The sequence below is a fragment of the Oryzias latipes genome, chromosome 23, assembly GCF_053564925.1.
Source record: "Oryzias latipes strain Hd-rR chromosome 23, Olatipes_Hd-rR_3.1".
Taxonomy (NCBI): Eukaryota; Metazoa; Chordata; class Actinopteri; order Beloniformes; family Adrianichthyidae; genus Oryzias; species Oryzias latipes.
Genome location: NC_136259.1, coordinates 7,991,176 through 8,004,692, shown reverse-complemented (window position 1 = coordinate 8,004,692; position 13,517 = coordinate 7,991,176). Strand labels below are relative to the sequence as shown.

Here is a 13,517-nt window from a genome sequence, read left to right as displayed (position 1 = left end):
GCTCATTAAAATGTGCTTCCTTAATTAATAAAACCAAAAAACGTTTCAATGGCTTTAAAGAGACTTGACTTCTCGACTTACCAGTACCCGTCTCTGCACTTTTACAATCAAACTCTTAAATCTATTGACCAAATGTTGTTAAATTTCATCTGGAAAAACCGTATTCATTATTTAAAAATAATTTGTACTAATGAACGCCTATCAGAAAGGAGGCCTACATTTTGTTATTATAATATTGACAAAATCCCAGTTAAACTGCTTTTCTCAGACAGATTCTTCTTTTATGAACACACATTTTCCCCTCATAACTTTTGTATTCAGAATAACAGATACATACTTCATAAGAACAAATCTTTATTTTACAAGAATTGGTTTAATAATAATATCCTGTTGGTGGGTCGGCTTTTTAACCACAATTGACAATTACTCAGAAATGAAGAATTTGAAGTTTATCTTTTGCTGTTCCTCTAAAAGAGGATGCCAATGTTTTTGATGCTACAAATGAAATCTGCGAACTCTGCAAAAATACTGTACTTGATGAAAATATATATATTGTTGAAAAATCCTGTTTCAACTTTGCCTGAAAGAATCCCAATGTCATATGTGCCCTTTTTCAACAAAATGTAATTTCTGTTCCCTCTGCTGTCTATTAGAGAAAAACGTGTGCCTGACTTGTCCTGGAAAAATATTTAGACTCTGCATCAGAAATTTTGAATCCATAACAAGATAAGAGATGTCTCCTCCAAACTTCTACATAGATTCTATCCCAATTATCACTACATGTTACGATATAATAAGACAATTAACCTCAACTGTACTCTTTGTAAAGAACACCCAGAAACAATCAGTCACCTACTTTCGAACTGTTATATTACAAATCAAGTTTTAGAAAGAATGTGCATATTTTATAAAACGGAAATTTGATTCACAATGTCAGATGAAATTTGAATGTCACATTTGGTGTACATGAAAAGACCACAAAGTCAAACATAAAATTGGTTTTATCACAAAGCAATGGAAATTCTTCTAAAGAGAAAAGGACTCGTCATGATTAGTTGGGGAGGGGTTTGTCCTCCCTGTTCATATGTATGTTCAGACAAAGGAAGGGATAAAGGACGTTGATGTGTTTAGACCGCTGGGCTGCAGAGGTATCTGCGCCTGTTGTGACCATTTACTAAACCCCCTTAATTGACGTTCCACTGCGAATTGTTCAGAAAAAAACTAAAAAAGGAGAAAACACTGAAAAAACATACACAACCCTTACAGTAGATGCCATTTTCTCCTGTTTAGGTTGGTTGTAAATTCAAAATGAGGGGAAAAATGCATATGCTTTGATTGCTTTTTTTTTCTTTTCTTAAACCCTTGTGCTATCCAAGGCACTTTAACATTGGGAGTGGGGTCATCTGGACCCACTAGACAGTGCGCTGAACACTTTTTCTTCAATGATTTGTGATCTTTACTACATGAAATCCTCTTCACCTTTCTCCTCCTTTGTCATGGTAGGGATAACACATCAATGTAAGGGTGGGGTCATTTAGACCCCATAAGATAGCAAAAGTGTGTGGGGGGGGTCATAGGGTTGCTGGAGCTTATCCCATCCACTGTTGGTTAAAGACAGGGTACACTCTGAACAGGTCGCCAGGACTGCCTGGACACATGCATGAGCTCCACACATGAAGGACCCAGCTGGGAATCAAACCACAGCCAACGGCTGTAAGGCGAGAACGCTAGCCACTACATCACTGTCCAGCCCTTTTCGTCAAACAAAAAGAGGAAAAAAAGAACAGTTTCCGAACATTTTCCAAAAAACTTCTTTATGGTTTTGTCTCTTTTGCTAATTTCTTTTAAAAAATCAGTTCTTTCTCTAAAAGTTGTCTGACTTCATACAGATATCATACTTTGTGTTCTCACTTGTACTTCAAAAAAACCTTCTTACTCTTAAAAACAACTTTTGATGGGGGATTGGACCTTTTCTAACACTCCTTCTTTTGTTGTCACGTGGTAAAAAATATTTCTCTGATATATAGGCGCTAAATCTCCCAAGTCCTCTATACAGATTGTGAATAAAAATAACAAGACACCAAAGTGCTTATATTTTCTTGGTAACAAAAGGCTGCAACACTTGGAGGTCTTTTCACCGTCTTCACACGCTGGAGTCTGTCTCTAAGACAGGGATATAGCTGTTTGAAGCCTTGGTGGCGTCTCCATCCGGAGCAAAAATGACCAGCAGTCTCTCCTGCTCCCTTTTGGTTTTGGGTAATTCTCCAGATGGTTTGATAAGTAACTGCACACGCTGTAAGAATAAAAAAAACATGAAGAACACCGTTGGTTGGAATCAGTATGCAGATGGAACCACTAAACTGACTGATCTTGTTTTCCCTGAAATCTAAAGCTAAGTTTACACTGGACACAAGACGTGTGTTCTTGAACGCGCTAAACGCACATTCTTGAACACGCGTTTACCCCATGGTGTTCACACTGGACAAGCAGGGAGGGGCTTCTTCTTTTTCTACTGTTTCTACTGTGCATGTCTGCCACCTACAGTTGGAAGAGGCTTGGTTTGAAATGTCAAAGCATTTCTTGTGAATCTTGCTCCAGGCTTTTACCTTAAAGGTCTATTCCAATATATGAAAGACGTGGTGACATAGAATTCCAGCCAGACACAAACCACATTTATTAATTTTCAAACAGTTGGTACTTCCGTGAATTAAAAGGGACGCCATCCATATGTTAATACCAAATCTGAAATCCTGATTGGTCAAAGTTAAACCTGGTCTGACTTTCAACGTCGTAAAAAATGCATAGCGACGCATGAAGACGAGAGTTTTGAATGCGGAAACCTGAAATGCATGTGTACATGCATGTACACAGACTTTTGATTGAAAGTGGTTGTTTGAACGTGCATTGCCATGGATAGTGTGAGCCTGGCTTGACTCTGCTTATTTTTCAATGCTTCCTTCCCTTCATTTAGTCAATTTAACTGTTTCAGGAAGTTCCAGATTCTTTTTGACTGGACCAGGGGTCTGCAACCTAATGCTCCGGTGCCACTTGTGATCATTTTATGCCTTCATTGTGGCTCTTCTACTCCTTCATTGTGGCGCTTCTACTCCTTCATTGTAGCTCTTCTATTCCTCCATTGTAGCTCTTCTACTCCGTCATTGTAGCTCTTCTACTCCTCCATTGTGGCGCTTCTACTCCTTCATTGTAGCTCTTCTACTCCTCCATTGTGGCTCTTCTACTCCGTCATTGTAACTCTTCTACTCCTCCATTGTAGCTCTTCTACTCCTCCATTGTGGCTCTTCTACTCCGTCATTGTAACTCTTCTACTCCTCCATTGTAGCTCTTCTACTCCTCCATTGTGGCTCTTCTACTCCGTCATTGTAACTCTTCTACTCCGTCATTGTAACTCTTCTACTCCTTCATTGTAGCTCTTCTACTCCGTCATTGTAACTCTTCTACTCCGTCATTGTAACTCTTCTACTCCGTCATTGTAGCTCTTCTACTCCTCCATTGTAGCTCTTCTACCCCTTCATTGTAGCTCTTTTACTCCTTCATTGTAGCTCTTCAATCAATCAATCAAACTTTATTTATAAAATAGCGCTTATCATGCATTTCGTGCAGCTCGAAGCGCTTTAACATTAAAAACAAAAAACACACAACATTACAGTAAAAACCCAACCCACCCTACACCCTTCCCACTCCCCTCCATTAAAGCACATGACCCACGACAATGAATGTTGACTACCAATGCAAGTTAAAATAAATAAATAAATAAATGAATAAATGAATAAATAAATAAAAAAGCAAGCAAGCAAACAAGCAAACAAACAAACAAACAAGGCTTGGCTTTGCTGTGAGGAAACGGCATTTGGGAATCTCTTCATACCAGGAGCCAGCCCGGCCACGGGGGCATCGCCACAGCGCCAACCCAGACCGGGACAACACCGGGGTCCACTTCACAGCCGTGAGGCTGCAAAATTAAACCCCAGCCGCCCCAGCAAGGGCAAGAACTGCAGCAACAGCCACCGGGCAAGCCGGCAACCCTGGCAGAAAAGACTCCCACAAGAAACACTGGGGCTAAAATCATGATAAGATACTAAAATTATAAGATTTATTAAAAAAATAAAATAAAATAAATAAATAAATAATAAAAATAAATAAATAAAAAACTGAGAATAAGATGCATAAAATGAAATTAAATATAGTATAGAATATAGCCTATAATAAAACTTATAGAATAAATTAGCAGTTAAAATCAACTAAAAGCTAAATTAAAAAGGTGGGTCTTGAGCCTCTTCTTAAAAACCTCTACAGTCTCTGCGGCCCTGAGGCTCTCCGGAAGGCCGTTCCACAGGCGAGGACCATAATGGCAGAACGAAGCCTCACCATAAGTTTTGGTCCTCACCTTGGGAAAAACTAAGAGGCCAGCACCGGAGGACCTCAGGGTCCGCGAGGGCTCATATTTTAAAAGAATATCATTCAAATAAGAAGGCCCAAGACCATAAAAACATTTATAAACCATTAAAAGAACTTTAACTCTTCTACTCCTTCATTGTAGCTCTTTTACTCCTTCATTGTAGCTCTTTTACTCCGTCATTGTAGCTCTTTTACTCCTTCATTGTAGCTCTTCTCCTCCTCCATTGTAGCTCTTTTACCCCTATTAAACTCATTCACAAAAAGTTGAATAACTGTATGTATTTGAAGCTCTGTGAACCACAGAAAATCAACTGGAGGTCAACAAGCACAGCCAGTATTAGGGCATAAATTAAAGGTTTTTAAGCAGGCCTTATGGTTAAAAAATACAATAGCTATCTCCAATTTAGTTTTTGTTGGTTTGATTTACAAATTTCTGACTGAGATACACCACAAATGGTAGAATGAACTGAGTTGTTTTTTAGTTTTTTAATTGCTACCTACTACATTTCAGATTGGTATATGTGGCACACGGTGTCTTTTATTTTGAAAGGAAATTGTGAACCTCTGTCAAAAAACAGGCTATTCTTCTCTTTATTTTCATGTTTTATTTTTGCTGAAGAACATCAATAGTTTGTTTATATTTATCATAAAAGTTGGATTAATATTAATACAAATCAGTGTTGTTGTGTTTTTGTGAAGGGTGAAGTGAGACTTCCTGGCCCCCATGTGATCAGTAAGACAGTGACCAAAATGTCTCTTTAAGTGTTAAAGGTTTGATACCCTTGGACTGAACAGACCTGATCCAGGCAACAACAACAAAAAAAGGGAGGGGGACTGAAAAACAGGCAGGATGATGGATCTCAAAGCCTAAAGGGTGGGCAGCCCTGGTCTCCACTGAAATGTACATCTCTAAATATCAGACTAGATTATACATGTCCAGATTTGAAGCATACCTCCTTCAGAGTTCCCTGGGTGGTGCTGATCTTGTACACCATCCACAATGGGATGCAAATCATGGAGGAGAGGGCGAGCAGCCATCCAATGATGTAGCCCCACCACGGGTACACATAGACATTGTTGTACTTCAGCGGAGTGTATTTAATGAGGGAGAAGGCAAAGGTTCCCTTCAGAGACAAATGATGAATCAGAAAAAAATAAAAAATATAGTTATTTGATATGCCGCAAAGAACACTTTAGCCCGATGAAGAGGAAAATCTGGCGCCGATTGTCAAAGTGTGAATGATAGATTTAAAGTGGCTCACAATGCAGGTTGCAGGAGTGAAGAACAACCAACAATATTTGATGTAAGGTCCTGGACGGTAGCCGATCATGTCCTCAATGTTGTCATAAAAGCGATCTGCTCCTGTGGACAGACGTAAGACAGGGATCAAGCTTTTGGACGGGACGTGCCGATTGAATTCAGGGAGAAAATCCTAATTCTTCTGTCGTTTTTCTCACCATAAACCCAGGCAATGCAGACCGTCTCAAAGATGGACATGAAGAGGAGACACATGCCGCTGGCTGCATAGTAATCAAACAGCTGGAAGACATACATGCCCCCCTGAAGGAGAAAGAAAACATTCAGACACGGCGTTTCATTGCTACGTTTTACAGAAAATCCCAACATTTAAACTGAGTTTATACCACGTTATGTAACGTTACAAACTTACAGACATTTATCAAAACAGAAGTCAACAAAAACAGGATAAAAAGATGGTTTGACATGAATTGTAACTGCACAACACACATCGAACTTTATTTATAAAGTACTTTCATACAACAGTAACGCAAAGTCCTTTACAGGCTTAAAACAATTAAAAACAAAATTATAAAACACAAAGAATCCTTCCGACCCCCCGGAACCAATTTAAAGAAACATAGAATGATACATAAAGCTCAATTTTTAAATAAAAAATCGAAACCAAAGTGGAAACTTGGCTTGAAACTGAAAAAGCTGTATGTTTTGTTTAGTTTGTGGATTCTGGTTTTAAAGTCAAGTCTGCATGTGAAGGAAATGGTGATGAAATGTGTTCAGAGGAACAAAATCAATGCATCTTTGAGAAGAGGATGACAAAAGCAAGTCACAAAACTTGAAATACCTGACATCGGTTTGGGGTTTATTTACACATTTTTCGGTAGTTTTACTTATTTGCAATAAACCTGTTTAAAGCTTTCAAATCCATCCTGAGGACTGTAGTTCACATTTCTTTTGAAGGACACCCTAATGTGTGGAGAACAAGGACTATGAGAAGACAAGCAGGCCACAGAAAGGAAAGCACAGCACAGAGTAAGGCTAGTTTTGCAGCAAAAACTCATTGAAATTCGTAAGTATTTCCACCTTCCAACTTGAAGCAGCAAAAAAAAAAAAACGTGTAAAATTTAGAAAATTGCTCCAAAATCTGTTGGTTGTGATGACAACAAAGAATAGCTATTCTTACTCAAAGGATATGTACAGCTGTCAGCAGTGGATGCAGTTTAATATTTTCTTTTGGACATGAACACAACTGGGATTTTGTTTATTTGTTATTTTATGAAAGACAGATTTGACGACTGGATTACCACAAAACTCCTGACTAAATTAGGCAGTGTTTTACTCGGCCAGGAGTCTGCTGAAAAACTGTAAGGCTGCAAAAAGCACATGTAAAGCACATGTAATGTAAAGTTATCGCTTATGCATAACATAAGCGATAACTTTACATTACTTTAGATCAGAGATAAACAAAAACAAACATATTTGGGGACATTTTCATTGCTTCTTCTAAAGTGCAGAGGAGATTATGTTTCTTTATGAAATAATGAGTTAGTTAAAGACAGTTAACATCAAAGACCATCTCCAATGAAAATCATGTTTTTAACATGTTATTGTGGCTTTTTTTGATGATGGAGGACATATATGAAGAAAATTAAGCTCAAAGTTGTATAGTTAAAAGATCACTGCTTTAAAGAAAAATCTAAAGAGGATCGGAGTGGGACTTTAAAGTGTGATTGGGTACGTTTGAGCTGTTCTGGTAGTAGCAGATCAGATATATGCTGGTGTGTCCTTGTGAGCTCTACCTCCATCAGCATGATGAGACCCATGAGGAAGGAGAAGAGAACCACGGCTAACAGGAAAAGCTCTCTGCGGTTCTTCCGGCGGAACACAGTGGGGTACATGTCTACAACTGCTGTCACCAGGCTCTCCACGCATACAAACTGGACAGGAAGAACAAAAAAAAAAAAACAAAGACAATCACGCTTTTAACAAGTAAAAAACTGCTAAATGCACTAAGAGGGAGGAGAAAGAAATATTCAAATTCACCTGACTGTCTAGTCCCAGAAAGACAATCATGATGAAGAAGAGGGCGGCCCACAAAGGGGAGAAGGGCATCATGGATACAGCTCGGGGGTAAGCAATGAAGGCCAGGCCGGGACCTGTGAGTCAATGAGAAAAAATGTTTATCTCAAAGCTACAAAAAAAAACCAAATAGTTGAACAGAAGCTTGGACCCTAAAACTGAGCCTCACCAGACTCTGCTACCTCTGAGATGTGAACGTTCTGCTCATAAGACATGAAGCCCAGGATGGAGAAGATGGCAAAGCCGGCGACAAAGCTGGTGCCGCTGTTCAGTAGGCACAGAGCCAGGCAATCTCTGCAACGCACAAAACATTTTCCCCAAAAGCCTATTTTTTCCAGCAATAAAAAAGGGATTCTGGGACTCGTGTTGTTCATACCTGTAGCAGTTATTGTTGTATTTGTTATAGCTGCCTAGAGCGGTCAGGGAGCCCAAACAGATGGCATAGGAGAAGAAGATCTGGGTGCCGGCGTCCATCCACACCTGATACATGAAGAGATAGGTTTTCAGGGAACTTTCTGAGAGGAAGAAACATCCAAACTCGCTAAAAGTTGTTTTTTGTCATCCAGGATTTTTGCGTCATAGTAGTTTGAAAGCTCAAAAAGTACAACAGTTTCCACCTTTTTTCAGTGTCGGAGTTGTGCAACTAAAATAATTTGAGCCTCAGCAGTCAGTCCTGTACTGTTTTTGCAATTCCTCAAACTGACCGTTAGAATGAAAATGTTGCCCCTGCATACTTATAAAGTCATGAAAATGTCCACACACCTACTACCTGGTGAAACGGAATTTTTGAAATGCCATAGTTAACAACCCCCCCCCCACACACACACACACACATAAACACACACACAGACACACGCACACACCTTTCCTATTGGGGAAAAAAAACATAGGAGCGGGCAAAACCATCAAAAAAATGAATGGAGCCAAAATCTCTTATGGGGCTCAAAAATATATTTAGAATTATATGTATAAATCCACAAACGAAACCAAAAGATGTGTCAGGGATATCAAAAGGAAGTGTTAATACTATTATGGGATGTCTACAGGACTTAGGACTTGGTGGCCATTTTGTGGCAAAATGGGAAACGTAGCGATTTTCATTTTTGCTCAATATGGCAAAAGGAAAACTTCTGTTAAAGCGATCTACACGAACATTCATGCACACTTACACCAGCTTAAAACTGCAACCAAAGCTAGGTTGAACTTTGACCTTGCAACGAGGCCGCCATCTTGATTTTTCCAAAAATTGTACCTTTATTGTCTCCTACAAATTGAAATTTCTCCATGTGATTTTCATCTATCGCCTCCTGATTCCTCAAACATCATCAGGAAGCTAGTCGGGGAAAAAGAATATTGTAATGAGGAGTTCCACAATCCTCAACAAAGAATTCAGATTTTGAATGGCGTTAGCGTGGCAAGCTTGCAAAAGTGGCACTCCCCTGTTGCTCACAAAGTTTTTGCCAGATTATTGTGAAAATGTATTGCACGAAATGTTGACTCGAGTGGAACAAAACAATATGACATATGATATATGATATATTAACATATAAGGAATGGTGTGGCTTAAAAAAAACCTGTTGCCAAGGAAATTCAAAAATTTCCTTTGGCCAATTCTTCTACAAATAACATATACTTGTTTATCACCCCCCAGCAACCAAAGCATAACATGGTTGCTATGGAGAAAAATCAACAGAAAAGCTGCAGTTTTGAAAAAGGTGTTTTTTTTGCATGTAGTTGTCACATGCAGTAATTTGGATTAATGTACCAGACTCAAGAACAGCTTTGACCAATTGAAAGAAACTGTATGTCAGATATTAGCTTTATGTTTAGTTCTGTTGGTAGGCACAAGGGTGGATGGATCATCATACGGGCCTCTGCAAAACCTAAAAACCCACAGAAATACTAAGAAAAAAATACTAATCATTGCTCAAATGATGATGGCAAAGTGTTGCATGTCTGGTCAATCTAAAAATACCCAGCAGACTTGTGTGGCAGGAAAATCAATGCGGCTTTGAATGTTGCTAGATTGTTTCTGCCCAGTTTGAGGGGCCATTCGTGAGCTGCCAAGATTGAAATGAAAAATGTAAATGTTCAGCCACAGCATTTAGCCCAATCTGATCCCTGAAGCGGTTGCATCTGATGCAAAATAGATTGAGGCACCAGAGATGAGGACCCCCACCAGTGCAGTCTGCTGGAGTAACACAGGTGGAAATTATTTCTTTATTTTTTTTTTGGTACCAATTTTCTTCATTGCTATAAAATTCCCAGCTGAGCTTCCTGCTTTCAGCGTACATGGTACCTGCGGGTCAGCCAGTCGGCCCAGGTCGGGGTACAAATAGAACTGGATTCCAATCTCAGCACCAGGCAGGGTGAGGCCTCGGATCAGCAGCACAATCAGCATCAGATAGGGGAAGGTTGCGGTGAAGTAGACCACCTAGATGGAGATAAAACATGGAGAACATGTCCAAACCTGAGACAGGCTAACTGAAGAGTTCTCATTTAAAATTATTCATTCATCATTCATCTTCTTCCATTTTGTCCCTTTCGGGGTCACGGGGCTGCCGGAGACTATCCCAGCCACTTGTGGGCGAAGGCATGGAACACCCTGGACTGTTTGCCAGTCTGTCGCAGGGCCACACACAAATTTAACTCTCACACTCACAACTAGGGACAATTTAGATTAACCAATTAATATCTGAGGCATGTTTTTGGACAGTGGGAGGAAGCCGGAGAAAACCCACGCATGCACGGGGAGAACATGCAAACTCCACACAGATCTAAAATTATTCTTTTAGACAGAAAAAAAAGGTGTTGGATGTGCTCTTCGGAGTTCAGCCACCTTTCCTGTGGATTTCACTCCCTTCCAGATGCAGAAGTAGCACATGACCCAGGCCACGAGAAGACACAGCGCCAGGTCCCAATTCAGGGAGCCCATCTGGTCGATTCCGGGGGAAATCCTCAGCGCCCTTCTCCTGGAAACCAAGCAAAGGAGTGCATGATGGGAACTTTGCAGTTGGAACACCAAATGATGAAGAGCAAAACAACATACTCCCAGAATTCAATAACTGGTGAGGTGGAGTTTGGGTTCACCGTTTGATTGATTGACGTGTTTCTCCGTTGGAGTTCCACGCAGTTTTCTGAGAAAAGAAAAATACAGGAACGATGTGGAATTTCTTTGCGCAAGATCTTTAAAAATCCCCCAAATTTTCACCTGTGTTCCATGTGTTGTTGCAGGAAGACCAAGGGAGGTCCCAGGAAAACGAGAAGGAAAGGTAGAAGATCCCCCAGGCCAGAACGATGATGTAGTAGAAGTTGAGCAGAGTCACAATCACCTGGGTTCCATAACCAAGACCTGCAGTGGAGAGTTCAGAGGAGTTCCTGAGCTCCACACCTGGATCATTCTATCCCTCGACATACATGACTAGGTCTTGCCTTCAAACAAGGGGCTGATCTTCCTCCAGCAGGTGATGCCGCCCTCGCTGGTGTACTGGCCGAGCGCCGTCTCCAGGAAGAAGACGGGAACGCCGCAGGTGAAGAGGAAAATCAGGTACGGAATGAGGAAGGCACCTGAGTCCAAAACAAGGAAAATGTCGTCTTTTAGAGATGCAAACACACAACAGTTGCACAGTTTTTGCCGCTTTAATTCATCAATTTTATTTGTAACGTTCAGAGAAGCTTGAATGCACAAAATCTGACCAAATTGGGAGTTCGGCCTCTAAAAATCTACTGTTTGCAACAACAACAAAACACCCAAAATATGTTTTTGAACCCCAATGTTTCCTTTTTTCGGCTTTGGCCCTTTTGGGGGTGGGGGGGTGGGGAGATGTTTTGAGTACTCGGATTTGCGGGAACAGCTGCTGTGAGAAAAGAGCAACAACAGCTGTCTGACCCTGTTCTACCCTGACCTCTGACCTCTGTCTGACCCCCCTCTGAAGAAAGACACGGACATCCAATTTAGCAGCTACACAAGCATGTCCAAAAACAAAACCAGAAGGGAGGGGGGGGGTCCTCAGTTGGAGTCCTTACATTGGAGGAGAAGTCTCTAAAAAGGAATTGTTAATTCTGTGAGCCGGATCAGGTCACTCCAAGGACCAAACGACGGGACTTTTTGAGTTTTGATCCAACTTTCTGGCTTTTTTTTATAGTTGTGTAGAAGTTCTTCCACTCGCCTCCTCCGTTCTTGTAGCAGAGGTAGGGGAAGCGCCACATGTTCCCCAGGCCGATGATGGAGCCCGCCACCGACAGGATGAACTCCAGCTTGTTGCTCCACTGACCCCGCTCCTCCATCTTCTGCTCGGAGGCCGGCAGCACATCCCGGCTGGCCCCATTGGGAAGGCCTGCTTTGGCAGAATCTTCTATGAATTACAGCAGAAAGTCACAAAGTCATGCCCCTTCCCCCCAGTTTTACTGAGATCTTGTTATTTGATCCGTTGGTCCAGAAGCCGCTTACCTTTCATTGCAGCCTAACGTCTGTCTGTCTCGAGGCTGAAGCAATATTTGCGCACGCTCATCCATAAACACTCAACCTTTTGCTATATAACGCCATTCCAGAAAGGGGCGGGGCCTTGTAATGCAAAACCAGGGCCATCCTCCTCTCTCTGTCCCTTCACTTGCCCCCATCTGAGCAAAGTACATCACCGGCCACACGTCTCTACGGTTAAAAGAAGGTGAAACGTAAGAGTCCAAGAGGAGGAATCTCTGACCCGTTGGCTGCTCAAATCCAAATTCAGCTGCTGAAGACAGAAATGGCAGAAAAACATGAAAAAGAGAGAAAACGCAGAAAAACATGAAGATGGAAAATGCAGAGCAAAAAAAAAAAAAAGAGAGAAAGAAAATGCAGAAGGACAAAAAACAGAAAATCCAGAAAAACAGAAAAAACAAGACAAAGACAAAAATTGCAAGAAAGCATTCAGAGAACAAAACAAGCAGAAAAACAAAAAAGGGAAAAAATACAGAAACACAAAAAATCTAAAAGTCAGAAAAACAACAGACAATAGAGAAAATAAAAATAGAGAAAAACAAAAAAAAACATAAGATGCAGCAAAAGACAGAAAATGCATGAATACGTGTAAAGGGCTAAAAATACTAAAAAACACAAAAATGCAGAGAAAAAAAATCCAATAAAAAGACAGAAAACCCAGAAAAACGTGAAGATGGAAAATGCAGAGCAAAAAAAAAGAGAAAGAATAAACAGAAAAAGCAAGAAAAAAAACAAAAACTGCAAAAAAACATTCAGAGAACAAAACAAGCAGAAAAACAAAAAAGAGAAAAAATACAGAAACACAAAAAAAATCTAAGTCAGAAAAACAACAGACAATAGAGAAAATAAAAATAGAGAGAAACAAAAAAGAGACATAAGATGCAGCAAAAAAAAAAAAAAGAAAAATCACCAAAAAACGGAAAATACAGGAAGAAGTGTAAAGGACAAAAAATACTAAAAAACACAAAAATGCAGAGAAAAAAAATCCAATAAAAAGACAGAAAACGAAAAGAAAATAATGATGAAAAAAAATATCTCTATCTGTGAATTAAATTAACTCAGGTGCAACAGACGGCAACCTCTGAGGGTCATTTTCTGTGCTTTCATCTGTTGATGTCACTTTTTGAGAGAAGGTCTCCTCCTTTCAGAGACAAAGGCCAGCTGCTCAGACGGAGGCCGAAGCTGCTCCATTGAGTTCAGTCCGGATTCAACCCGACTGAGTCAAAACTCCCCCAACCGGGCCCAGCCATGGTCTACAGAATTCATCCATGCGAATCCCAAATGTCT

The 13,517-nt window shown here is 40.4% G+C and overlaps 1 protein-coding gene across 4 annotated transcripts; it reads right to left on the bottom strand.

Annotated features, from left to right (window-relative positions):
* Positions 1 to 337: 337 nt before the first annotated feature.
* On the bottom strand, positions 338 to 12,340 carry LOC101161687 (sodium- and chloride-dependent GABA transporter 2). Of its 4 annotated transcripts, none has more exons than XM_023952505.2 (15): positions 12,201 to 12,340; positions 11,920 to 12,105; positions 11,183 to 11,317; positions 10,962 to 11,102; positions 10,800 to 10,887; positions 10,590 to 10,722; positions 10,050 to 10,184; positions 8,127 to 8,230; positions 7,920 to 8,044; positions 7,715 to 7,827; positions 7,471 to 7,608; positions 5,875 to 5,977; positions 5,679 to 5,779; positions 5,370 to 5,540; positions 338 to 2,293 (listed from the first exon to the last, which is right to left on the bottom strand). In XM_023952505.2, exons 1-15 carry the CDS (start codon positions 12,205 to 12,207, stop codon positions 2,144 to 2,146), a joined length of 1,830 nt encoding a protein of 609 aa, XP_023808273.1. In that variant the 5' UTR covers positions 12,208 to 12,340; the 3' UTR covers positions 338 to 2,143. The 4 variants fall into 4 exon arrangements, with proteins under 4 accessions (XP_023808273.1, XP_023808274.1, XP_023808275.1 ...); XM_023952506.2 differs by having other exon boundaries at positions 11,920 to 12,090; positions 12,201 to 12,333; XM_023952507.2 differs by having other exon boundaries at positions 11,920 to 12,087; positions 12,201 to 12,325.
* Between the last annotated feature and the right edge of the window lie 1,177 nt (positions 12,341 to 13,517).